General features: G+C 43.6%; 1 protein-coding gene across 5 annotated transcripts; it reads right to left on the bottom strand.

Annotated features, from left to right (window-relative positions):
• Positions 1 to 301: 301 nt before the first annotated feature.
• ogdha (oxoglutarate dehydrogenase a) lies at positions 302 to 27,439 on the bottom strand. 5 transcript variants are annotated; one of them, XM_047155398.1, is made up of 25 exons: positions 27,281 to 27,439; positions 24,259 to 24,675; positions 18,634 to 18,822; positions 16,658 to 16,760; positions 13,820 to 13,864; positions 12,010 to 12,051; positions 9,238 to 9,353; positions 8,800 to 8,954; positions 8,561 to 8,707; positions 8,339 to 8,429; positions 7,689 to 7,868; positions 7,378 to 7,506; positions 6,583 to 6,762; positions 6,313 to 6,465; positions 6,019 to 6,121; positions 5,780 to 5,908; positions 5,529 to 5,679; positions 5,121 to 5,248; positions 4,843 to 5,021; positions 3,738 to 3,809; positions 3,068 to 3,193; positions 2,912 to 2,984; positions 2,407 to 2,570; positions 2,088 to 2,242; positions 302 to 1,866 (listed from the first exon to the last, which is right to left on the bottom strand). In XM_047155398.1, exons 2-25 carry the CDS (start codon positions 24,481 to 24,483, stop codon positions 1,746 to 1,748), a joined length of 3,156 nt encoding a protein of 1,051 aa, XP_047011354.1. In that variant the 5' UTR covers positions 24,484 to 24,675; positions 27,281 to 27,439; the 3' UTR covers positions 302 to 1,745. The 5 variants fall into 5 exon arrangements, with proteins under 5 accessions (XP_047011354.1, XP_017323526.1, XP_017323525.1 ...); XM_017468037.2 differs by lacking the exons at positions 12,010 to 12,051; positions 13,820 to 13,864; positions 16,658 to 16,760 and adding an exon at positions 17,088 to 17,181; XM_017468036.2 differs by lacking the exons at positions 12,010 to 12,051; positions 13,820 to 13,864.

Below are 27,439 nucleotides of genomic sequence, written 5' to 3'. Positions count from 1 at the left end.
AAAACTTGGGTCAAAGACTACAACGGCGTTCCAGAAAACCGAGAGCAGTCACAAAAGGATTTCTTTAAACATGGCCATTTGTTTAGAGGGTCGGGAATATTTATATTATTTTTAAAAAAAAAAAGAAGCAGCTTTAAAGGAAAGCCAATTGATTCTGTCGGAGTGGAACATTTAAATAATTAAATTTAACACAAAAATTTTTCTTCATGGGTGCCAACAATTCTGGCAGTGATTGCATCATCATTTCTTTCTTTAATTCAAGATAAATCACGTCGATGAATAAAAACCAAGTGTCCGCAGCTCTGAGAAGATAATGTGTTTATTGAATGAAGATAAACAAGGACAGGAGCTCGATTCTCTAAAACAAAAATAAATAAAATCATCTGCGTCCTCGAACGATAGGCACGCACTTCCTTGCAGAACGATCCCACACGGACAGGGTTCACCGACAGTTCTTCAGCCAGTCCGATCAGAAGTTTTTTGTTTTGTGTCGTTGGGGGTTTTTTTGGCACATGGTGTGGCAGAAGAGGAGCAGATGCGAAGTGTAGTTTGCCGTAGGCGGAGGGTGGGGTTTAGTGTGCCCACCTGAGAGAACACGCTCAAACGGGACGAGGCGGCTCTCGTGGTGATCTGTGGGGAATTTATTTATTTATTTATTTTAAAAACCACCGGTCACGAGCCTCCTCTTGTTTTGTGCAGACATATTCGTATAAATACAATCATACAGCATAAAAGAACCGTCAGGAAACGTGTCCCGTCTGTTGTGCATCACAGACGGAAACCACATTCAAACGAGCCCACTATGACCGTTTAAAGCAGAAATAAAACCACAGATGAAGAAAATAAAATAGTACTTAAAGCCTTTCAAAGGGAGGGGGGAAATGTATATTATATATATAACGTTTGGATGTCAGCAGCCTGGCGCAAGCACAAAAACCAGCACAGAGCAATTTACATCGTTTATACAGGAATATGGAGGTCATCGGGATGTGCAGATCTGATATCCGATTATCCTATATCTGATAGCGTGAGCACTGGATCAGATTTGTCGTATTTTACAATCGGACTTTCGTTTTGTTTTTTTTGACCACTTCCTTTACTTCCTTACATCCATTGTAAATCACATACCACTTTCGTAAGTCTTAAAAACAGCTTCGCATCTATTATCGTCTAATACTTGTATAAAAACCGGAAGAAGAAGAATAAGGGGGCGCCACCAAAAAAAACAAAAAAACAAAAACAAAAAGCCTCTAAACCTAAAACAAACTTCTCCGATGAATAAAAAGCCACAGGGGGCATGAACCACCTCCATCTTTTTTTCCTTTTCTTTTTAAATCAGTCACCAGCTGTGCTTTGGTTGTGTGTAACCATCACACCAGCATTAGCCGTATAGGATGTACGCTTGTGCTGTTATTTGTGGCTTTTTTGCAGGAACACGTCTGTAATTTTAAAAAATGAATAATAATAACAATAATAATAATAATAATAATAATAAATCCAGAAGGGTAATGAGCCGAGGTGTGCGTGTGGGACGGAAAGAAGCGTGCTCAGTGCATTTAGAGAACTACCTTTCATTGCTAGGTTGTGTATGTGTGTATAAATGTACGAGCGAGAAAGATGAAGCGTGTGTGTGTGAGATGATGTACGCGATGGAGAAAGCAGCGTTTGACGCAGTAACAAGACCTGACTGGACACGTTTTTGGAGCAGGTGGGGTAAAACCGAAGCATTTCTGTCTGATGAGAGCTTAGATGTGATCTTTGAAGGCGTCCAGGTTGAAGGCAGTGTCCAGGAAGCGCTTCAGCTCCAGGAGGTGGGAGTTCTTGCTGCCGGTGGCTGGGGCAGCAGCAGGTTCACGACCAGCATACCTAAACACACACACACACACACACACTTACTTAATATCCCAACACACTACAGTATTAAAAAAAAACAAACAAAAAAAAAAAACACCAGTGTGCATGTTGTAATTAAACACGATTACAGTACCTCAATAATTTCCACAGTTTTACAGTTTATATAAAACTTGTCTGGTGTCATGAGGCAGCGGAGAGGGTGTGTGTGTGTGTGTGTGTGTGACGGTGTTCACCAGACGGGCTTGGAGCGGTCGATGGTGGTGCGCATGCGAGGCTTCACGTAGTCGTAGTAACCCTGGTTCTTATGCTCCTCCTGACACCACACCAGGTCAGCGTTGGGGTATTTCTCCGTCTCGGCCTTGACCAGGTCGAAGGGGAATGGAGAGAGCTGCGGGATTTGGGGGGGGAGGTCAGAGGTCACCACACTTACATCATCCACGAACCAAATCTTCTGCAGTGTAATTACTGTTAATATACTGTACATAGTACATGACCATACTTATACGCTCACACAAATAAAAATGCCTGAGCACGCGAAAGTGAGTGTCGTACCTGCTCGACGCGTGCGATGGCCACGGTGTTCTCCTGGCCACGGGTTTTGCGTTCGCGCTTGAGCTCGTAGAAAACTTTCCCTGTGCAGAAGATCAGACGCTTCACCGCAGCTGGGTCCTGGGCTGCAAGACCTTCCTCTGGGATCATACGCAGGAAATGGGTGCCTACACACACACACACACACACACAATAATAATAATAATAATAATAATAAACGCTATTCCAAAAAATTTCACTATACCTACTAATGTCAAGTCAAGACCGATTATTTATAAAGCCAAGACAGACAGAAAGATGAACAGACAGACAGATACACAGGCGACAGACAGAAAGGTATAGACAGACAAAGAAAGATAAACAGATGGACAGACAGACCGACAATATAGACACAGACAGGTGATAGACAGGCAGCCAGATAAAGATAAAACGGATGAGTAGACGTATAATTTTTTAAAAATTATTACAAATGTCAAACAAACTCATGAAATCCGATCACATGACTGACCAGGCAGCATCAGGTCAAAGTTGGACTTGGCCTCTGGGTGGCGCAGCAGAGATTTGGGAGTGAAAACGATGAGCTGTAGAAGAGAGAGAGAGATTAATCAATCAGTCTGTGTTCCTCTGTATGTGTGTGAGTGTTTCAGTGTGAGTGTAAACTCACAGGCTTCCTGAACGGCTGCAGGATTTGCCTCCTCAGCACGTGGAAGAAGTTGGCAGGAGTGGAGCAGTTCACCACGATCCAGTTACAGTCGTACAGCTGACGCACAGCGAAGTCGTCCGTGATTTTCTACAACAGATCGGAATCACAATTACACACTGCCGGTTCTGATCAAGCAGCGGGAGACCTTCCCATTAATGATGTACACGCACACACACTAATTTGTATAAAAATCCATCATTATCGTCCTGCATCTACAAGTCGACAGTTCTGTCCGCCATTCTGCTCAAAACACAGCGAAGAAAAGTTCATGCTCAGAACAGCGCAACGAGATCATGCGCTCTTTCGCATTTCCCTGCAAACGTGTTCGTGTTGAACATCTTGCACGAGAGCGTCGTCGTATTTTTGTCCATGCGGTGCTTGAATGTGTTGGTATATCTGCCATCAAATAACGTTTCAGCGCTCCGTGCGGTATCAACAAGGACAAAAACGCCTGCTGCCGATCTTCCCGTTGGTGTTAAAAATGGTAAAAAGGATTTTTTAAAATAAATAAATAAATAAATAAAGAACATGTCTACGGGTCGAGAACGGATAAGCCTGACGCACAGGTGAGATTCTGAGAACGGCAATGTTACCTAATCGAAATATGAAGGAAAAAAAACATCCGTCTTACAGGGAAAACGTCAGGATCGTCGTTGCACATTTGCAGGAAACGCTCGGGGCGAGCTGACGAGTGCTCGGGACCCTACAAAAGAGAAAGGGAGAGAGAGAGAGAGAGAGAGAGAGAGAGAGAGAGAGAGAGAGAGAGAGAGAGAGAGAGAGAGAGAGAGAGAGAGGTTAAATAACGCATAATCACTAGTACATGTTGGTGTGCACGCTCACTGCAGCTGTTTAAATGCTATATCGCAATATAGGAAGAATGAATACGGTACCTGTTTGAACGACAGACAAGAAAGGATGTTTAATTAACATTGTGGAAGGAGTCTCCAGTGTCGGTGCTTTGGAACAGTCAGAAGTAAAGCTCAATCTTGAAGTTTTATGACACGGGAAAGTCTAACGCTTTCGATCTTCTTGGTAAAACGACAGTTTTGCTTTTGTTGTTTTTTTTTTTAGGGCTGGGCGATATATTGATATAACCTCGATATCGTGATAAATGATTACGCAAAACACTTTTCTGAGATATCGTCGGTATGGTGATGTTTATATAAAAAAATAAAAAAATAAATAAAAACAAGCGTTTTTAATAATTACAATTGAAACGGTACTGAATGGATGCAGATTTGACTTTTTTTTTTTTTTTTTTTTTTTTTTAAACTTAACTCTTCTTTGTTGGCATTAAAAAATTTTTTCAAACTCTGTTTAACATTTATAAAATAAATAAATTAAAAAAAAAAAATAATAATAAAAAAAATTTACTACTGTTTTCCAGACAGTTTTGTTAGCCAAGTTATATATCATTGCGTACCGCTTAAAATGTCCTCGTGTACCGTGATATGATATATTTTCATCACATCGCCCCCACGCTTGTCCCCCCCCCGTCTTATTAATATGAACAGAAAATTAAAAAAAGTCTGGTGAGGGAACTACTGGCAGTAACTTGTTTCCTGGATGCTCCACAACATCGAAGTAACCAGTATTTATTTATAGCATATTTTCCAGTTTAATAATGAAATAATAATAATAATAATAATAATAATAATAATAATGATAATAATAGAATGTGAAATTAAAATAAAAGTCTGCCCACGCAGGTGAATTGTGGGTAAATGTAGTCTCACCATGCCCTCCATGCCGTGCGGCAGCAGCAGGACTATGCCGTTCTGGCGGACCCACTTGGCCTGTCCGGGACAGATAAACTGGTCGATTATACACTGGGCCGTGTTGTGGAAGTCTCCAAACTGGGCCTCCCACAGAACCAAAGCGTTCGGACTGGCCATGGCGAAGCCCAACTCGAAACCTGAGGAAAACGAAGAAACAAAAGGTCAGGGCGGGTTCGAGGTATAGGCAGACATGATGAAGAGATAGTGAGTACACACGTGTACACACACACACCCACCCAGCACTCCGTACTCGGACAGCGAGCTGTTGCACACGGTGTAGGGAGCCTGGTTCGGGGCCATGTGGTTCATGGGGATACACGTCCTCTTATCCACATTCTGATCGTGGAGGACGTGGTGACGGTGACTGTGGAGGAGAGACAGAAACAAAAAAGAAAGGAAAGAAAAGACGACGGTATTAGAAAAAGAGAACATGGGACCCGGGGTTACGAAACTAGATCCGGTTTCCCGATCGTATAAGAAGCGTTTCCGCTGCTAGGGTTTGGGGAACCGGTGGAACTGGAAAACGAGCGGCTTTTCCTAGGCGAAAGTGTCGTTTAGACGTGACGCCTGGCGCTCACGCTGCGTGCACTGTGCGCACACGGTCCGAGAAACATCGCAAACGACGCGGAAATACTCAGCAGCACCTGAAGGTTCCTCTCTCCACGTCCTGGCCGCTGAGACGCACGTGGATCCCCTCTTTGAGAAGAGAACCGAAGGCCATGTACTCTCCCAGAGCCCAGTCCACCGTCCGGTTCCGGATCATCTCACCTCGAGCCTTCAGGATCCGACTCAGACCTGACGAACACACACAGAGAGAAAAATGAGATGTACACTGCAGCAGGTGTGTGTGAGTGTGTGTGTGTGTGTGTGTGTGCGTGCGCGAGTGTGTACGCACCCCCGTGAATAGTAAAGTCTTCCACAGGTACGGATGACGCCACCTGACCGATGTGCGTCAGCTCCTCCTCACTCAATCCTGTAGAAGGACAGGTCATGCTTTTGGGCTGGCCGTCCAGTGTGAAAAAACCTGGACACACACACACGACAAAGATGTCACAGTGTTAACGGGTGCTGTCTTATTACAACATTTCACAAAAGTCAACAGGTCAAGTGCATAATACACACACACACACACACCAGGCCAAGGGGAATCCAGCCAGTGCTTGATGTGGAGGATTTTCTCGTCCTTAGAGCGAGCGTAAGCCTCCTCACAGATCTTGTCGTATTTGGCAATCTCCTCCTGCACACACACACACACACACACACACACACACACACACACACTTACACTTCAGTACTTAATATGTTCATCTCCACCTGAAAACGACAGCCACTTTAATCCACAATGAATACACAATTTGGACGAGATCTTGTGTGAAGTGTGTATGTGTGTGTGTGTGTGTGTGAGAGAGAGAGAGAGAGAGTCCTGACCTCATACTCCTGGCGTGTGACCACTCCCTCAGCGATGAGTTTCTCCGCGTATTTCAGCAGCACCGGCTTCTGCTTCTTGATCTGCTTGTACATCAGCGGCTGTGTGAACATGGGCTCGTCCATCTCGTTATGGCCGTTACGCCGATAACTCACCTACGCCGGAGAGGAGACGGGGACAAACGCGCGTCGGTACATTTCACAACATAAACGGTCATAACGCCACACCACGCGGCCGTTTTCAGGATGACGCAACCGTGGGAACACGCTCACCAGGTCGACCACGACGTCTTTGTGGAAGGTGGCTCGCCATTCAGCGGCGACGTTGCACACGTACATGACGGCCTCCGGGTCGTCCGCGTTAACGTGGAAGATCGGCGCGTTCACCACGCGCGCCACATCGGTGGGGTACGGAGAGGAGCGGGCCATGCGGGGATCAGTGGTGAAGCCAATCTTACACACACGCACACAGAGAGAGAGAGCGAGAGAGCTTTGTTTAAACAACCCCGATTCCAAAAAAGGCGGGACGCCGTGTAAAACGTAAATAAACACACAATGCGATGATTTGCAAATCTCATAAACCCGTATGTTATTCACAACAGAACTTAGAAAACGTATCCAATGTTTAAACTGAGGAAATGTCACGTTTTAAGAGAAAAAAAAAATAAAGGTCATTTTGAATTCGATGGCCGCAACATGTCTCAAAAAAGTTGGGACGGGGCAACAAAAGGCTGGAAAAGTAAATGCTACTAAAGAAAAAGTGTAAGTGGTTGTAAATTGGTGGTGTGCGTGTAAGATTTAAGCGTAGAAGATGTAAAGGTCTGTGTGTATAAAGGACAATAGTTGTGGGGGAGACAACAATATAGTCCCGTCGCATTCAAACACAAAAAAGGACAAAATAAACACAGAAATGATGGGGGGTGGGGGTGTATTGGAGAAAATATATAATTTTTCTTTTAAAAAAAAAAAAAAAAAAATCAGAATAAATATTTATTTCTGGAACTGGACAAGTTTACACAGAAAGAGACGTGTGTGTGCGCGTGTACGTGCGAGAGAGAGTGTGTGTACCTGGTTGTTGACGACCACGTGCACTGTGCCGTGTGTAGTGTAAGATGGCAGGTCGCTCAGATGGAAGGTCTCGTAGACGATGCCCTGGCCGGCGAACGCGGCATCACCGTGCAGCAGAATGGACATCACCTACACACACACACACACACACACACACACACACACGAGAAACAGTTTTGAAATACAGGTCTGTTTCATGATCAATACCCGATCTGTTCTCTACCAGAGAAAGATTATATGAAGGAAAGATTTTAAGACACACGCATATTCAATAAGTGCATGAACAGCATGTGTGTGTGGGTGTTGCTGACCCGGTTGCCCCCGTTGTCTCCGCAGTAAAACTGCTCGGCCTTGGTTTTGCCCTGCACCACCGGGTTCACGGCTTCCAGGTGAGATGGGTTGGCCACCAGAGACAGAGTGATGTTCTTGTCCGTCACACGGTTTATCCTCCTGTGGTACATGCCCAAGTGGTACTTCACGTCTCCTGATCCCTGTAACACACACACACACACACACACACACACACACACACACACACACCCTGAAGATAACTGAAAACCTAGGGTTAGGTTACAGCTTCACTTCTGACCGTTTCAAAGCGCTGACACTGGAGACTCCTTCCATAAACGCTAAACATCTCTTTTTTTAAAAAAAATCCATTTATTATTAGTCTTACATTATGTAGCGCCCGTTGTACGAGTCCCTCCGGATGAGCTGTTACTATGGAAACGATAACGTATTAAAACATGCGCATTGATCCAAACCTGCGATTCGCGGAGCTGCGATTAACGGAAATGTATTAAACTCCCGACCAATCAGAATCTAGAATTGAATCGTAGATAGTTAGTGGGTTAGGTATGTTAATGTACTCATTGTTTAATACACGTTAAAAATCCTAGCTGTGTTTTTAACCAACTGTGGAATCGGGGGCGTGGTCGAGCGCCTGTTCGTGTATCCTCACCTCATCTGCAGCCTCCAGCTTGGAGTCGAACTGGCAGAAGATCTGCTCCAGCTCCTTCCTGATCACGTTGGCCAGCACATTCAGTCGTCCTCTACACACACACACACACACACACACACCACACACACACATCACAAATCACAACCGATGACAAACCTCTTCTTAAATGATCTACCAAACCACTAGGACGTCAGAGAGCAGAAAAGCGTCAACGGGTGGCACCTGTGCGGCATTCCCATGACGACGTTCTCCACGCCGCACTCGCTGGATTTGTCGATGATGGTTTTGAGGGCGGGGATGAGGCTGTCGGAGCCCTCCAGGCCAAAACGTTTCTCTGAGGACCACTTCTTCTGGAGGAACTCTTCAAACCTGGAGTGTTACAAAAGGTACTTGACGTTCGTAACGACTGATGGATAGTGAGAACGTGTTTGTGTACTGTGCATCATTGTGTGTGTGTGTACCTGGTGGAGCGGACCGTGCGGGCCAGCAGTGTGCGTTTCTCCTCCAGGCTGAACTGCATGACCCCGGGACTCTCAAACTTCTGACGGATCCATTGGCACTGGTCCAGGTCGTTAATGAACATGAACTCCACTCCTATGTGCTGGCAATACGACATCTGACACACACACACGCACAGAGGGCTTGGTAAGCCATCAGTGAACCTGAACCATATTTAGAGGACTGAAATTTTTCGTGAAAGAAAAGTAATAAATTGCAGGGTGGTAGAAGGTAACTGTGGTAATTTCACTTCACCTCCATGTTGATTATTTTCCTACAAAAGCACAACACGGTGTTTAATTCCGCAGTTAGAGAAGAAAAAAGCACAGTGGATAAATGTAAAGGTCAGGGGTGGAGTTAGAGTAACATGGTGAAGCAGTGTGTGTGTGTGGGTGTGTCACCTCCAGGCGGCGGATGATCTCCCGCAGAGGCAGAGCGCTCTCTGTGCCCCCGATGAAGGTAGTGGTGGGCAGGCGGAACACTTTGTCCAGATCCGACTCCTCCAATCCGTAGAATCCTACAGGCCAGAGCCAGAGATGTGGAGAGGCAAGGAGAGGATGGGGGAGGGGTATAAAATAAATAAATAAGTTAAAAAAAAAAAAAAAAAAAAAAAGAAAAAAAAAAGAGGACGAGTGCGGGGATGAGGAAGACGGGGAGAGCGGAAGAGGGGATGAGAATTGTTTAGACCGTGACATGAGGGAGCGAAGAGTAAACATAAGCAGGGTAGAGGTGTTGAATGCACGGCATATGGGGATAAGTGTGGGGCAAAAAAAACAAAACAAAACAAAAACAAACCCCAAAACATTCCACAGTGATACGGCGCCACAGAGTTGCGGCGAATTTACGTTCGTCGAAAAAGTTATAAAGCAAAGCCACAACAATGACATGCAGGGTTAACGGACGGATGGATGGAAAGGATGAGGTCAGGGTGAAAAATAAAAGGGATGATATGTTTATAAACCAAGAAATGAGAGAGGAGAGAGAAAGAGAGTCAACAGCGTCATCACTTCCTGCTCTAACTGACTGGGTTATTAGTGTTAGCATGGCGTGCAAAAGCAGCTTCCAGATGACGTGAGATTAAAGCGCGTGAAGGGAAACATGGCGCTGACCCGTGACGTGCGATCCACGGGAGTTATTTATTTACTGGAGCGAACGACATGAATAATAAAACCAGCATCGTGGAATTCAGGCTACGTCAAGAACCGTGTTACTAGGGGGGGAGGGGTGGGGGTTGAATTAATACAAATTTTAAAAAATAAATAAAAATCTTTGTCATTGCAGAAATGTGTGGGAATTTCGGATATCAAACGGCATTGCACGATTGCTGCCGTGTACGTGGAAACGGGTCCGGTGGATATTATTATGGGATGTTGAGCATGAGGCAGGAAACAGCAGTCATGCATCCGAGCTTGAAAGAGTGGGAGAGCGGGAGAGAGAAGGTTAAGCCTGAGTATACAAAGAACACCTTCAACTGGATGTGTGAGAGAGTGTGTGTGTGTGTGTTTGCGTACACGCGTATTAGTCACAACTTGGACGCGAGACAGACAGAGAGAGCGAGAGAGGAAAAACGGAGACAGCAAGAGACAGACAGATAGAAAAAGGAGAAACACAGACGGACAAAGTAAGAGAGAGATTTAAGGGGGGGGGAGCGAGAGAGAGAGAGAGAGAGAGAGAGAGAGAGAGCGCGAGCAAGCGAGAGAGAGAGAGAGAGAGAGAGAGAGAGAGCGCGAGCGAGCAGGAGAGAGAGAGAGAGAGAGAAAAATACAGTGGTGCTGGAAAGTTTGTGAACCCTTTAGAGTTTTCTATATCTGCATACATCATCAGATAGTCCCACAAGTCCTAAAAGTAGACAGCGAGAACCCGATTAAACAAATGAGATTAGAAATATACTCGGTCATTGATTTTAAGAGGCAAATGATCCAATGTTAGACGTCTGTGAGCGGCAAAAGTATGTGAACGTCTAGGGTTAGCAGTTTAATTTGAAAGTGAAATCAGAGCCGTGGTGTTTTCAGTCAGTGGGATGATGATCACGAGTGAGTGAGTGAGTGAGTGAGTGAGCGAGCGTCCGGTTTTATTTAAATGACCGGGATCTATCGGAGTCCGATCTTCACAACACGCGTTTGGAACGGCCGAGTCAAAGTCCCGACTTTAATCCAGTAGGAATGTTGTGGAAGGACCTGAAGCGAGCAGTTCCTGTGAGGAAACACACCGACATCCCGGAGTTGTTCCGTACCGAGGAACGGGATGAGACTCCTCCGAGCCGACGTGCAGGACCGATCACTTACCCCGAACGTTCATCTGCAGTTATTACTCCACAAGAGGCGCACACCACATACGGAAATCAAACGTTCACGTACTTTTACCTCTCACAGATGTGCAACACTGGGTCATTTTCCTCATTGAATAAATGACCGAGGATAATAATTTCATCTCAATTGTTTAACTGGGTTCTCGTCTACTTGTAGAAAAATCTGATGATGTTTTTGGTCATATTTATGCAGAAACGTAAAAAAAATTCTACACTTAGATAAGCACCACTGGGGGGGGGGGGAGCGCAAGCGAGAGAGAGCGCAATAGACAGAATATACAGTGTGTCTGAAAATATACCGCGTGAAATACACAGATGTACGGGTGTGCACGTGTGTATGCGTGTGCGTGCACGCACCTAGAAGGAAGTGATGCACGTTTCAGGGCCAGGACACGGGGAAAGTCACTCAGATGGAGATGTAAATCTGTCCGTCCCTGTTTCCGGGGTGTGAGAAGGTAAAACCGAATCGCACGGACGTCGGAACGAAACAAAACGCTGCGGCTCAGCACGCTCTCACCACCAGACCTTCGCAACTGAAAACTCGGAGAGGCCGTGTGTGTGTGTGTGTGTGTGTGTGTGTGTGTGTGTGTGAGAGAATGCGCATGCGTGTGCGCGCGCAAATCCCCCACTGATTCAGGGCCATTCACATCGAACACAGCGGCTCCACCCAAAAAAAAAAAAATAAAAGAAAGAAAAAAAAAAAAAGCATTAAGCCATCACCCAGCTACGAGCAATTTACACATCCTGTGTGTGTGTGTGTGTGTGTGTGTGACGAGCTCGACACTCTTTAATGCACAGCGATACACAAATCAGACAAGTCTACCTCAGGAGCATACAGACCTCTGGTCAGAGCATATCAATTTACCCCTTTTAAAGCTCTGAGATAAGTCAGAATGGTAGCCACACTCTGGAAGACAAAGTAGAAAGAAAGGAGGAGAGCACATTGAGGAAAACAAAAGAGATTAGTCGATTCACAAAAAGTAACAAAAACAGGTCGTTAATTCGTTGAGGAATTAACACAACGTCCCCATTCACCCCCGAATGCAGTCGATGCGACGTTTACTTTAGTTTAGTTCTGCACAGGAGCTACAAAGCCAGTGTAGCGAGAAAAAATAAATAAATAAATAAACTTTAAAAAGCTGTCGGGTGGAACCATGTGAACATCTGCAGAACATCTGGATAAGCCAGCTCAAATATATCAGGCTCCGTAGAGAATTTGAGCTTTGGCGTCGATTTCAAAACCTGATGAAGCGACGAGGAAGGAGAACGATGGTGTACGCGCTCGCTTAAAATCGATACTTTTTTCCCCTTTCTTTTTTGGCTGAACACAGAGTAGAAATACTCTTTCCTCAAAAAAAAGAAAAAAAAAAAAAAAAGAAATGTAATTTCCAGGAAGTCACGAGTCGTCTTTTCGAGAACGCTTCACTTAAAGAATCGTTCTGAAAAAAAGTCTGTGGAGAAAACGAATTTCCGCAAACGCCGGACCCTAAGTGGGCGGTCACTATTGAGGCGGAGCAAAGAGACGGGCGAGTCATTAACGGCGCACTTTGTGCTCTTTTAGCACGCTCGCGTCATTTGAGACGCGGTTAGTGATTCTGGTTGTCCAAGATGGCCGCCTCAGCGACACGCTGCCTTGTTCACGTTTTCACGTTACCGGGTCCTGAAATACTGGATGCGGGTTGAGCCTCCATAGCTCCTGTGCAAAATGTACACACTATCAAGCTACAATTCACCCGTGAGTCTCGGTGGGCGTGGCCTGTCCAGCAATAAAATAAATATTTAAAAAAAAACAAACAAAAAAAAACAATCAATCTCCGGCAACGATCTCCGGAGCTTTTCTTCATAACGTCTCTCTGTTTATAAAGTTACACGTTATTGTTCTATTTTTTGGTGCGTCGTATCTAATCTGTATAAAAATCTCGATTCGCTTCGTCACTGAAATCATTTCTCCATTTGTTTTTGTTTTGTGTACGTACGTACGTACACAAAGCGAACTTGGTCGTTAGTTAGTGTGAACGCAGGATGCGGTGGGGAAAAAAACCCCCCAAAAAACGCACCTCATCACGATCGACTACATTTGGAGTTGAAAGCGGCGCAAATCTGGGGTTTGTGTTCTCGTTCCTTTGAAGTGATCAGTCTGGTTAACGTAACCCGAAAAGCGATTTCTTCCGTTTTCTGATTAAAAGACGAAGCGGGGCTTGCAAAGGAAGAAGGACGACACAAACCGAGCTTGAACACGCCAACACTTCCCCGTTCGGCGGCACGCTCCGGCTCGCTGTTCTACAGGCAGTAGATCAGAGGACAGAGGAGTCACTGTGCGGAGCTACTTCTCATTCAGTGAGACAACACTAACTAAAACACTCCACAGCCAGGGTGACTACAGGGTCCAAACAGGCTCGACTGTCAAGCGCGGGGGGGCGGGGGGTCAAGTGAAAACATGCGGAGAGCTCTTACTGTGTGTCACTTCATTATATAAAACAGTAAGAACTGCTTGTTCGGCTAGAGCTCGTCGTGTTGTCTCCTTTCCAGATGTTTCCACTTGACGGCTAAATCTACGGAGCGCTACACCGAGTGTGTGGCTCGCCGACTACCCTACACACCCTGCGAATCAAACATAGAGAGAGGAGAAGGAAGAAAGAAAAGTCAGACAGAGCTTGTTTGTCCTTGAGGCCTACCTCCGACGGTTAGAACACTTAGCCGATCCTTGAAATGTGTAAGGTCTGGAGAAGCAGTGACAGGAAAGAAACATCCGGAAGACGTTAATGACCACAATGATGTGAGACAACATTACATTACTGTATTTTCCAGACAACACGTCGACCCAAATCCCTTTCCCACTACTGACCCCCGCCCCAATGTACACTAACGTAAAAGTTAACCTTAAACCACGATTCATCTAGACGTCTGGAAAATACCGTAGACCAAATATTACCAGATGTCTGGTAATATTGGTAATGATAAACAACACACACGCACACGCTAATGAAGTGCATTAAAAAAAAAGCCAAATTTCAGCACCTATCCATGATTGAACTTTTAATCTAATCCCAATTAACAGACACAGCTATCACCGCACCGTCTACTTCTACAGATCGTAAGCGAAGCTCGCAAAAAAGGCCTGCAAAAGACGCATGCTTCTACAAAACACAAACCGAGGCCTCGAGCCCTGCCGCAGCGCAGAACCCGCTCGACACCGAGCTCGGATTCAACCAGGAACGGTCACATGCTGCGAGCGTGTTCACACACAGAACGCGCCGATGGTCAGTTACACGACATTCAACACACACACACACACACACACACACACACAATACCGCCGTGGACACTTCAGATCGTCTTTGAGGTTCTTTGTTTATGGGGAATTAAAAAAATTAATAAAAAAAAAAAAAACCCCAAACACAAAACATAATTCTGTTTGTCTACTGGCCAAATCTTTTAGTGGCCATTAAAGGTGCAGTGTGTAACAAAATCCCTTTTTTTTTTTTTTTTTTTTTTTTTTTTTTTTTTTAAAAAGTCTCTCGACTCTCACAGGATTTCAAAATCTAACTGCCATGCAGTCGATCGAAACGGTTTTTAAAGCATTTTGGAGATCGCGCTCGTCACGGACGTCGTCGTCTCTTCAGCTTTCGGGTCCAGTGATGCTGCTTTAAAGGGGCGGTGCGTCACTTTTAAAAGTAATCCTTTAACGATACCACAGCAAAACCGAGACTCAGACCAGTGGCGCGTAACAGTTCTGGTTCGCTTTGTGTCTACAATTTATTTATTTATTTTTTTAAATTTCTCTTTCAAATTTAGCAAGCTAATGTACCTCCAAGGAACTAACCTACGTGTCTTGAATTAACCCCTGATTAAATACTAGCTGCTAACATACAATTGAGAGTCAATAAATGTTATTCGTGATGCATCGACTCGGGCTCCTTTTTAATGGATAAAATGCTGCCTAATCGTTTTCAATAACCACGATAATGAAAATCTGACGCATCGGTACACGCCCTCTGGGAGGGGGGGGGGGGGGGATTTTACAGGGTCCCCTCAAACACGCTCCAACGCAAGCGCAATGTAAAGCAAGTTCTTGCCAACATGCCCTTTATGCAAAACACTCGCTCTGCCAAACACTCGCTCGAACTCCGCTTACAGGCTCTGATGCTGAGGTCAAGGTTCTGGGACAGCTCGGAAATCCGGTGCCGGATTAACCGCCAGGCGTCTGGAAGCCGCACGCGTTTCAAACGAATGAACGTTTCTCGAATGTCTGAAAGTGCACGGGGTTTGTGCGGTTGTCGTTAGCAGATCGTTTCCGTTATCTGGTCGCAAACGACACGAGCTCAGTGTCCAAAACATGCCCTTAATCCTTTTGAGACGTTGCCATAGTAACACCTTTTCAGACGTCTGAAACGGTGTCCTCATGGTAACTCTTGACAACTTTTGGGTATTTCGTGCCTCTAGGGTACATCACCTGTACGTTAACTCCCGCAGTGCATCATGGGATTTATTAAAAATAGAGCACTGGAGATGTATATTCATTTATTCATTTCACTGAACTGCAAAGTGGCAGGTCTTGAAAATAAGTGCACTATGTAGTGAACGGGGCATGGTTTCGGACACAGCCGAGGTGTTATTTAGGAAGTGTAAATATGTTGTTAGTGTAAGTATGTAAGAGTTTAACCGGGTGACTTTTTAATTTAAAATGGGGCTTAACTTCAGCTTCCAGAGGGCGATAATAACCTCATATTGGCTCTCTAACGAGACTAAAGAGTTCTTCATGTGCCGTCCTCCATGTTGGATTTTATTCCTTCCCCTTCGACTTGCGAACTGATTGGCTGACGAGACTTGGTGGTTTTCTCAAGCTCTACTGCAACCAAAAAAAAGCATCTTCCTGTAGTAACATGTATAAAATGTGTGTTGGCGGTTGAGAGGAGGGAAAAGAAGAAGAAAAAAAATGAAGACAAAAAAAAAAAAAAAAAGTGCGAAAGCAGACCTAGACTGCTAATCTGAAATGTTTGTCTCTTGGGCCAATTCTTGAGTCAACTGCAGCCTCGCTAAGGACAAAACCTCACAATGCTGGACTAACTGGCATCGCTCCGCACCCCAGTCAAGAGCCTTCGTACAAAAGAACGAGGGGCGTGTCCCATGTCTTGAGTTTTGACGCAGCTAGGAGAAAGAGAAACCGTGCAGGCAAAGTCTAACAGGAACTAAGAAGCTGAAGAAAGAAAAAAAAAAAAAAAAAAAAAAAAAAAAGAGTGCAATGCACAAGTCAGAGGCGGCCGTTTAAAAGAGAAGGCCAAGCTTGGCAGATCCTCCAAATGCAAAACAGCTTTGCTTCATTTCTTTTCTCGTCTACGTTGAGCGGGGCTGTAACGCTCCGGAGCAGGACGGTGGATTCGTTTAGACACGGCCCGGAGTGCGTGACCGATCCCCGAGCTTTGCGTCGCCGCCAGCCGTCCTGGGACGGAGGTTTACATCCCCGCTCGTCGATTACCGACGAGGCGGTACAACACGCGTTCATAACTCCTCACCGAGTTTATCCGAAGACGTAATAATGTCGGTGGGGACGCACGAGTCCAGATCGGCATCCATGATCCCCAGAGGGTCCAGCTGAGCGACATGGTGACCCCGGATCTACAGGAGACGATGCAGCCGACGGGGGAGGGGGAACAAAATAAAACAAAATAAAAAAAAAAATTTAAAAAATGGGGGCAAAGATTGCGAGAGCACCCACGATGGGAGAGGGTGAAGATGGAAGTGCGAGTGATGAAAGGTGGTAAGAAAAGAAAGGAGGACAGATAAAAGGAGAGAGAGAGAGAGGGAGAGATGGAGAGAGAGAGAGAGAGAGATAGAGGGGGAAGGGGAGGTTGGGTGGGGTGGGGGGGAGCGACAATAACACAAAACAGGCTCATTAATGATGTTCTGCAGAGCTGTGGAGGCGACAGAAAAAACATTTCTCACCAACATGCTGGTAACCAGTAGCTACTGGGGCTTCGTCAAAATTTACACAACTGATGCCGAGCGGGTCGAGCTTGGCATTGTGATGCCCCATGACCTGGAAACAAGGCAACAGCAGTCACAAGAGACCGTGACACAAACTCACCATGCAGTGTCAGGAGGGGGAAATCCCAGAACGCTCTTCACCTTCAGAATAAAAACGCTATTTAAAAAAAAAAAAAAAAAAAAAAAAAAAAAAAAAAAAAAAAAAAAAACACGTGTGCCATACCTTTATATCCCAGGGCTGTCGGAACGAACGGCACAGTAAAGAGCGTACCCAAACGTGCATATTCATCAGATTTAAACCATCCACGTTCAAATGTTTAAGATCTCATCTCAAGCTCCAAACATCGCCAACATGAGAATTAATTTTTTTTTAAAAAAAAAACGACCACAAAAATCCCTAGTGGACGAGATGGATCAGATTTAAGTTTTTTACGCCGTTAGTTTTTAAAGCGAAAAACGCAACCGGTCTTTCTGGAATTCACTGGACAATCCTCTATTTATCGAACGCGATACGCATGTGTAGCGTAGAAATGTCATCGCGCCCAGCCCTATACTGACCCGTGTGTTTTCTTAATTGTTTTGGGCTAAACGACTAGAAATCATCTCGCCTGACGGTAAAAAAAACAAATCTTCAAGTGAAGCTACAGCGGACATGTTTGATATGCACGCCCGTTAACATTTGAATGCACTTCTTTATAAGTGAACAACATACGAATGCAATCGCTAAATAAATAAATAAATAAATAAATAACTAAATAAATAAATAAATAGACGACAGCCCTAGTATATAACACTCCTAGAACCAAAAAGCAGGAATTTATAACAGACTTACCCTCGTCCTAGTTTAAGATTTCCACTCTTTGTTAAAGAGCACGCATGAAAACAGGTGTAGAAATAGCCGGAATATTGTAATCAATAGATGCGAGTTCAATACCAACATCCGTAGCTTGTTTTTTTTTTTTGTTTTTTTAAATAGAAATAGTGCGTGTATATACACGGGGTGTTAGGGTCACCACCAGGGAGAGAAAACACACTGTTTACATGCAGAAAAGTGGAAGAGTTTACCAATTAATAAGAAAGTGTGTATGTAAACTTTACTAGTCTTTACATTTCATCTAAAATAAAACGACTCGCTGGGTCTTAAGCAAGAATTTCACCGCATGCTAAATTAATTAATTAATTCATTCATACATAAATAAATACATAGTTTGGGTAAGATGTTGAAAACGTATTTAAAAATGCATAAAGTGATTATTTCCAGACTACAATGATGTAATGCATACACCACCTCGCGTGTGATTTTACTCAACCCACTTGGTTTGTACAGTAGTTGGATTGATTTTCAGCATTTCTCCAAAGTCCAAAGACAACCGATTACGAAACATTTATATATAAAAAAAAAAAAAAAAAAAAAAAAAAAAAAAAAAAAAAAAAAAAAAAAAAAACACACAACACCCTACAAGCCTCGTGTTTCTGTATTGTAGGACTGGCGTCTTGGACGTACCTGATAAGCTCTGATGAGCGACTGCACAGCCAGATGGTCCTCCACCAACTTCTCCACGTTGGGCTGAGCACCGACCAGAGACTGGGCCTGAGTCAGCTCGGCCAGGCCCATGCCCAGCGGAGGAGGACTCTGGTAGGCGGTGCCCGGGGGAGCCCCAGCATTAGCGTTCCTGAAGAAAATGTCCCAAGACTGGAAGGTTGGCAGAAAGAGAAAGACAGAAAGAGAGACAGGGAAGGATTTAGGACCAGGGAGATTCCATGTTCATCTTTGTAACTCTGTACTTTAAGCTTCTTTATTGTTTTAGAAGTACAGGAAGTTCCCAATGCCGAGAGAATTAATATCCGCTACAGAAGTTCCAGTCAAGTCCAGTGCTTATTTTATTTAACTCAATGAAACCTTGGAAACTGGTGAATTGGATCGGGTGTGTTAGAAGAGGGGGAAGCAACCTCGGCGTAAACGTGAATCAGATTTGCCTAACGAAAAGCCGGTCCCTTCGGACAGGCAACGAAACGAGGCGGGAAAGCGGAATAAACTTTTCATAGCGGTTAACAGTGTGGTTCGATTGAACCTTGAAAATTTGCAAACCGTAGAAGCGTGATCCAATCGGAAACGAGACGGCGGTCATACTGGACGTGGTGAGAGCTGGTGAAGATCCTGCATGCAAACACAACCGCATAATGAAATCAAACCAAGAGGAAATAACGCGGCCGTGTTAAACTAGGAGAGCAGCTCGTATCTTTCGCTTCATAAAGTTAATGCCTAGTTTCCATTCCTCCTGCGATGACGCGTTTGGTTGCGATCGACTTTCCATAAGCTTTACGTTAGAACCGGTTTCTATATGACTGAAGTCAGATTTTCCACAGACCTCTGGAATTATTTTATTTCTGCAAACGGTGCTTCCTAAAACTGTACTTCCTCAAAATGTGCTACCTAAAAAACAGGCTCACAGAACGTGCCGCCGGAAAATAAATAAATAAATAAATAAATAAATAAATAAATAAAATAAATAAATAAATAAATAAATAAAAAAAGTGCTGTTTTAAAACATGCTGCCGAAAACCACACGGATGCCTAAAAATCCATGCGGTCTAAACATGCTGCCTAAAAAAAGTTCTGCCAAGAGACTGGCTGTCTTAACATGTGCAGCATATAAAATCAGTGCTGCCACCAACATGTGCTGCATAAAATCAGTGCTGCCACCGACTGTGCTGCATAAAATCAGTGCTGCCACCGACTGTGCTGCATAAAATCAGTGCTGCCACCAGACTGTGCTGCATAAAATCAGTGCTGCCACCGACTGTGCTGCATAAAATCAGTGCTGTCACCGACTGTGCTGCATAAAATCAGTGCTGCCACCAGACTGTGCTGCATAAAATCAGTGCTGCCACCAGACTGTGCTGCATAAAACCAGTGCTGCCACCGACTGTGCTGCATAAAATCAGTGCTGCCACCGACTGTGCTGCATAAAATCAGTGCTGCCACCGACTGTGCTGCATAAAATCAGTGCTGCCACCGACTGTGCTGCATAAAATCAGTGCTGCCACCGACTGTGCTGCATAAAATCAGTGCTGCCACCGACTGTGCTGCATAAAATCAGTGCTGCCACCGACTGTGCTGCATAAAATCAGTGCTGCCACCGACTGTGCTGCATAAAATCAGTGCCGTCATGAAACGGTGATGCCATGAATTGGTGCGGTCTACAAAACGGTTCTACAATGAAATTCTGCTGCCTTGTTCATTTTTACTTCGGGGGTCTGTGAATTTTATTTTACAATCAAATGGGTCACTGCAAAAACTTTGAGAACCACTGCCCTATAATATCTCTCCCTCTCCCTCTTATAAGAACACTGAAAAAGTAAAGACTGCAGTTAATCAGCTGAAGGTGATCCGACTCCAACAAGGTGACTGTTCCACTACGTCCTTCGCCCAAGAACAGAACAATGACCGAAAGGAAACGAGGACGACGTCTGACGTCGTCTCCTCTGAACTCCTCGCACACACCTCGCGCTAAGCACTTAAATATTAACTCGCGATTTAATACGCGGAACGCGTGTAAAAGTACACTACAGGACGTTTACGCTTTCAGCAATAACCCGTGACCTTCGCTGAATAAACCCGTAAGCCCCACGCAGAGGCGTGTGTGTTCTTTCTTTGATTAACACAGTGCTGACAAAGCAGAGGCAGAGATTGACCTTGGAATAATCATCACTGACGTACGTACACGTCGTCTGATGTTCTGCAACACGACACCCACAGAGCCACACGCTGTAATCCACACACCACGTGAGCCAAGGGGTTATTCAGAAGCAGCTGTAATAAAACTATTACTGTGTACACAGCAGTACTACACTGATATTCCACTGATAGTACATCAGATCATGCTTATACTCTGACCTTTTACCACCACTGACAACGTTATCTATACTGTACACATGAAAACCTTATTACATATTAACCTGAACACGCAAATTATTCGATTTTGTTTATATAATAATAGCAAAACATCAGATATGCGTATAAACAAAAACAGATTTTTACTGTATATACACAATAGGGCCAGGCGAGATGATATAATACCAATATCTTAATGAATTATGTTGCAATACACTTTGCTGAGAAATTGTGACATCTCATTTTATTACATTTTGTAGGTTTAAAAAAAAAAAAAAAAAAAAAAAAAAAAAAAGGAATTCATTCATTCATTAAGAATCTGATTCAAAGCAGAGCAGGCGATGTTACGATTATGTATCTTAAATGTTTCAAAACGAGGTCCCCCCCCCCACCAAATTTAAAATATATTTCATTTCATACTTATACATATTTATACTTACAAAAAAAGAAATAAATTTAAAAAATTAAAATAAAACCCTTTTATCTGTTAAATATACAGTCGACATTTTTCTTCTTGTGAAAAGAATAGCATGTTAGAGTACATTAAAGAGTATAAAACCAGCCGCGTCCTGGTTTCTGCAACCCTAAATAAATAAAATAAAACTTTATTGTACTTAATGGTTTTAACCTAGAAATCAAGAAAACATAAGGCATCTTGATTTAAAAATAAATAAATAAATAAATAAATAAAATAAATGTCAAAATATGTAGACTCCGTCAAAATATTTTTAAATCCTACCAAATCCCAAATTTTTTAATATTCCCAAGCCCTAAAATATTAAAAAATTTTTAACTGGATGGATTTTTAAATAACGATAAACGCTTGTTTTGAACAATAATGATCCGCAGGGATAAAAAGGGAAGACTTGGGTACTGGATTTTCGCTCCTGATGATCTGGTTATCGTTAGTTAAAGCGTCCATGCGAGTAACGGGAAGTCTGCGAGAGAGCTCCCTCAGCTTGAGGACGTTCCGTCAGCGTCAGCTGTTCGGAGTGGATTTAGATAAGACCGTCTGACGAATAAACAAACGCAGACAATGACGTCGGTTTACAGGAAAAAAAGAGCGAGATCTCCAGCTAAGGTACGGGTTTTTCGTGCCGTTTCATCGGTATGAGGAATTAAAGCAGCCTCTCTTCTTACAGAGCAAAAACAATACAGCGGAACCCTGATCTTCTCAGCCACGTTCCACAACGTTCTAGCGTGTGCGGTAAACCGTGCTTGTTCGTACCAGCCCGTTTGCAAGCTCCGGCTCGAGTTTAATCGACGAAGCGTGCGGAGACGAGGAAACGGCACGGATCATTTAACCCGTATTTGACGCTACACTGAGCGTAAAGCCAGGATGTCAGGGTTTTGTGACTTCACGGGAATATCACACCGTGATCCTTGAAGGCATTGCGGAGATGCACATCACAATAAAGTAACGATCTACAAGAATGTAGATCACAAAAATGTTTTGGATCTAATGGGGGGGGCGGGGGAGAAAAAATAAATAAATAAATTTACAAAAATGTCTTCTGTCCTACGAGAATGTTCATTTTTTACTTTTTTTAAAAGAACTATTATAATAATTTTTATTTATTAACATTTTACAATTTTAGAGATTAAATACAGCATTTATTTATTTATTTTTTAATATCGATTCAGCTCCTTCCATTCAACTTGTAACTTTTTCTTTTTTAAAGTCATAATAAAATAAAAACCAAGATGCATCACACGATACCTCAAAACTTCATCGTGACAATTTGTCACGATATTGATCTTATGGGAGTGGCTTTAAATAAATAAATAAATAAATTAATTAATAGAAAGGGTCGTTGTTTATGGACACGCTCGGAAAGATGATAAACAGGAGAGTATAAACACGGTCTCCGCGAGTACATACGCTCCACCGTGCTAATCTGATCAGCTAGCAATCATTTTAGATGTCTGTATATCGATTCTTTTTAAAAAAATATATATTTCTTTCATTAAAACTTGGATGTATGGATTGTTCGGGCAGGTGATGGAAATGTACCTGAATTAAAAAAAAAACAAAACAAAAAAAAAACCCTTCTTTATGGATTTAGCGAGACGTGTGGGGAAACAGCTGCCTGGAACATCTGTAGCGAGCTAGCGCTAGCCGGCTAAAAGGGAGGCGGTTCGGTTATCTTCAGCGTGCCGTCGGTTCATCTCAATCCTGCGTGTCGCTGCTTATTTATTCATTTCATACACACTTCCAGGCCGCGTGTTCGGCGGGTAATAAGCGTACGTGTTGAGTGACTTTCCCTCTCTGTTCTGAAGTAGAACAGTTTCCTCCATTTGAATAAAAAAGTGTTCTTTTACAGTGTTGGGTGTTCTGTCCTAAACTTACTCTCTATCGAAATTCTGACGCTTGCTCAGACACGCCGGAGGTGCGACTCGTGTCGGATCCGGGACTTCTCGACTCTGTTTCCGAAACTCCCGTGACGGACGGGAATATCTGCAATTCAGACTTTACCGCTCGCGATTCAGACCATTTCTCGCAATTACAAGTTTGCATCTCTGATCTCCTGCTGCACCGAGAATGTTCCTAGAACTCCTCAGACATGACGGCGATCAAACGCACAGAACGCCACGGCAGTGCCGACCACAACTCGTTCGAACGACGACCCGTGTCCGGCGGAACAGCGCTGAACACTGCCGCGCTCGGTGGAAAGTTTTTTGGCTCAGCATGTCGCCCTTCACCTTTCCTCACAGCGACCGTTTCTCTTTCATGTACAACAACAACGCGATGAAAGGGACTGAACGGAAAAGCAAACTTGTTCCTCAGAATCAAGACGAACAGTCTTCGTTTCTGTTTTCTCTCTCTCTATAGATACAGACACAAGGACGTGCAAAGAGAACGAAGAATGCGTAATAAATTCACGGATTCAATTTGCAGCTTTAAAACGGCTGATTAACGGGGCGATATTTCGAGACACACAAAGCTTATAGAGATACGATACTCAGACATTTCTATGACCCATGAAACGCATCAGGTTTGCCAACAAAAAAAAACTAATATTAACAATTTTAAAAGATTTAAAACTGTACAAAACTTCGCCACCGAATCAGCTGCTTTAAGTCAGAGTATACGTTTAAAAAAATATATATATATAACTTGCAACAAAAAGGTATCACGATATCTCGGATGAAATATATTAACCCGATTTGCCCAGGACTAACAGAGACGCCGGTTGTGTCCCCTCCTCAGCATCTCGTTCCTCTTCATCTTACCTTGTGCACGCTCTTGGGGTTCTCCAGCCAGGCGTAGTACATCTCCTCTACATAGTTCGAGCTCGTGCCGTTCAGAAACGGCTCTGCGGCCACCGGCGCGGTGTAGCGCCTGATTGGCTGAAACGTCCTGAATGTGGCCGTGGGCCTCTGCTGTGTCGGGGTCTTAGCAGTCTGTGAGGCCGTGATCGGCCGAAGCCGCGCCGCACAAGTCCTTAAGCGGTGCATCGCAGTCCGATAAAAGCGACAGAGCGTTCACGCTCAAACAACAGCGCGTATTCCCGGGTGTTCCAGCTACCGGCACAGAACAACGCCACCACGTCACCTCCCGGATCCCCAGGCGCAAGTCTTTCAGACGGATTTTTACGGTTTCCGGTTCCACAGGCCGACGGCGAGATCCGACAGATTTTCTTTCCAAGCCTGAAAAAGATTTAAAAAATACAATCAATTTAAAATTTTTAAGTAAAAATAAGAGAGTACGAGGAGGCAGTAAGCAAATTTCTGTATAGTATGAACCACTCATCGATTAAAGGTGCAGTCTGTAACTTTAAGAAGTGTTTTTAAACCTCTAATAATGACAGAATTTGAAAGCTATCGCTTAAAAAAAAAAAAAAAAACACAACCTTATTCTCAATCTTGGGAGTTTTGCTTATTTGAAGCTCCTTTAAATTTTTCAGGGCCAGAAATGAGTCAGCACAAAGAGCACTGCTCAGTGATGCACGTCCAAACTAAACAGCTCTGTGCGGATGGGTAGGGTTCAATAACGGGGATTAAATCATGAGATTGTGATGTTCGTCTTTTTTTCTTTTTAAATCGCCCGACGCAAAAATCAGCAGCACACCAACGGCTCCTTTAAAGAATCTCAGCTAACACACGGACGTGTAAAGTCCGGCTGTAGACACACGTGAGACAGATCTAAAGGGCAATATGGCTTCCTCTGTAATCAGACAGAAGGTCGGAGAGCGTGAGCGCTTCGTAACACTCGCGTGTAAAGCTCTTCATTCAGAAGTTTGCCGCTATGGGAAAGTCGAGAGAAGGAAGGAAGCGGTATAGGGAGAGAGACGCGGGACAACATTAAAATGCAACTTTAAACGGACAAAAACAAAGAAAACCGAGGAATAAATATACAAATCAGTGGAGTTACCGAAAATTTGTCGGCTCCAGGGTGACAATGGGTTTCGTAACACCACGCATCGAAACACACACACTGAGTGTTTGAGTCATACGCTGATCTCCCCGAGTCCCCCCTCCCACCCACCCCCCCCCACTGACACAATGATGATGAGATTAATTCTCCGAATACGAGTCATCTCAGTAGCCATACATTCACAGAAGTAAAAGAACCGAGCTGTACTCATCCTCGTCGCTGGATCTTTTGTGCCTTTGTTATACTCTGGTAAAGTTTTTGTGGTGACTTTTAATTAACTTTTAGACAAAGCTTTTTCTTTCTTTTTTTAAAAAAAAAAAAAGTACATAAGTGGTCCTTAAGGTCAGAATTATGCCCCTTAGATTACTTTTAAAGCTGAACCACACACACTAAAAGGTACAAAACATGTCCCCTTGATGGTTCCTTTATTTCTGAGTGCGTACGACTTTCTGCAAACTCGTCAAAAACACTCAAGGGACGACGTCCGATACTTAAGCGGATCAGATCTGAAAATCTCTCGGACCTTACGTGATGTCGTATCGGTATCAGACCCGGTGACCTTCGCTCTTAAACCACATATAAATCACCGTAAGATCCTCAAACCAGTTGTTTTATATAGTCAAACACATTATAAACATTTTAGATTATTATTATTATTTTTTTTTTTTACATTTACTGATATTTACAAAACAATTTTTTTGCCGTCTATAGTAGTCTTGTGTCTAGGTTTTTGTCTTGTCCTAATGGAAGTTTCTCATTTAGTGTCTTTTATTCTAGTATATTTTGTCTGGATGAGTGTTTTACTTGTTTTTAAAATGAAAAAGTGATTATTATTATTATTATTATTATTATAATTATTAGTATTATTATTATCATCATCATTTTTAAATACCACACATGCTTCACAAACTCCATTAAAACAGGCTTCCATTCACTGAAGTCTGTAACTTCAGCACCATGTTCAGAGTCACTTAAACGTATAACGTTAAACTAATCGTTAAAACTCCCTAAACGTCGGAATCATTCTGCAACCTTCCTAGTCTGCAATGTTGTAAAAGTAGTCATTAATAAACCATAAATCTTTCTATCCGCTACTCTGCGACCGGTCCACACCTTCATGTTTTGACCTTGTATATTCATTCCACTCTAACGATAAGGCTGTTCTGAGAGCGCTCATTGGTTACCTCAATATAAACCCCTCCCACCAGGCAGCTCGTCGAGTACTCCGAGTGGCTACAATTCCTGTCAATCGATCAGTTTGTCCTTTCACTAAACATGGGGTGGGGGGTCTCGCGGAAAATGCTAGCAACACCGCTAAGCTAAAGCAACTCCTAGCGTTAAACCGAGTCTGTGCGTTGTTCCTAATGTCAACTTTATGCGCAATTTAATGTCGGAATGTTGCAAAGAGAATTAGTTAGTCAGTGTTTAAGGAGAAAAAAAAAACAAAACACAACGCGCAAACGACACCCGCGGGCATGTGGCATATTTGCTAACTAGCGATGTGATATGATACTGTGGCTGAATCCTAATTAGCACTACATTCCCTATACAAGTGCACTTCATTAAGCATGAAATACCGGTATATGTAGTGCACTATGTGTTTAATACGGAGCAGTTCGGAACGGAGCCGGTGTAATGCTGCCGTGTAGCTAATTCTGGTGGATTATTCAAAAACACACCGCTGCAGTTTGATAACGAGAACTACTTCCTTAAAGAATAAAGTGTACTAAACATGCATTGTATGATTTATTTTTATTTACATAAACTGCCAAGTCTCAAACGAAGCACGCGCTGTTCGATGTGTAAGCTATTTCTTTATTATTATTATTATTATTATTATTAAAAAATCATATAAACCACACCCAAAACACTGCTTACTTGAGTTTCCGGTTGAGCAGAATTCTTTGCACACCCGAGTTTTAACTGTAATAAGATTAATAAAATCCCCCTTCCGGCGTCCTCATGCCCTTTGCGTCTCTCCGGCTAGAGGAAAAATAAAAAAACACACCCGAGTCCCGGGAACCGGAAGTAGAAATC

The sequence above is a fragment of the Ictalurus punctatus genome, chromosome 5 (assembly GCF_001660625.3).
Source record: "Ictalurus punctatus breed USDA103 chromosome 5, Coco_2.0, whole genome shotgun sequence".
In the NCBI taxonomy this organism is placed as follows: Eukaryota; Metazoa; Chordata; class Actinopteri; order Siluriformes; family Ictaluridae; genus Ictalurus; species Ictalurus punctatus.
This window is presented reverse-complemented; position numbering and strand designations above follow the sequence as displayed.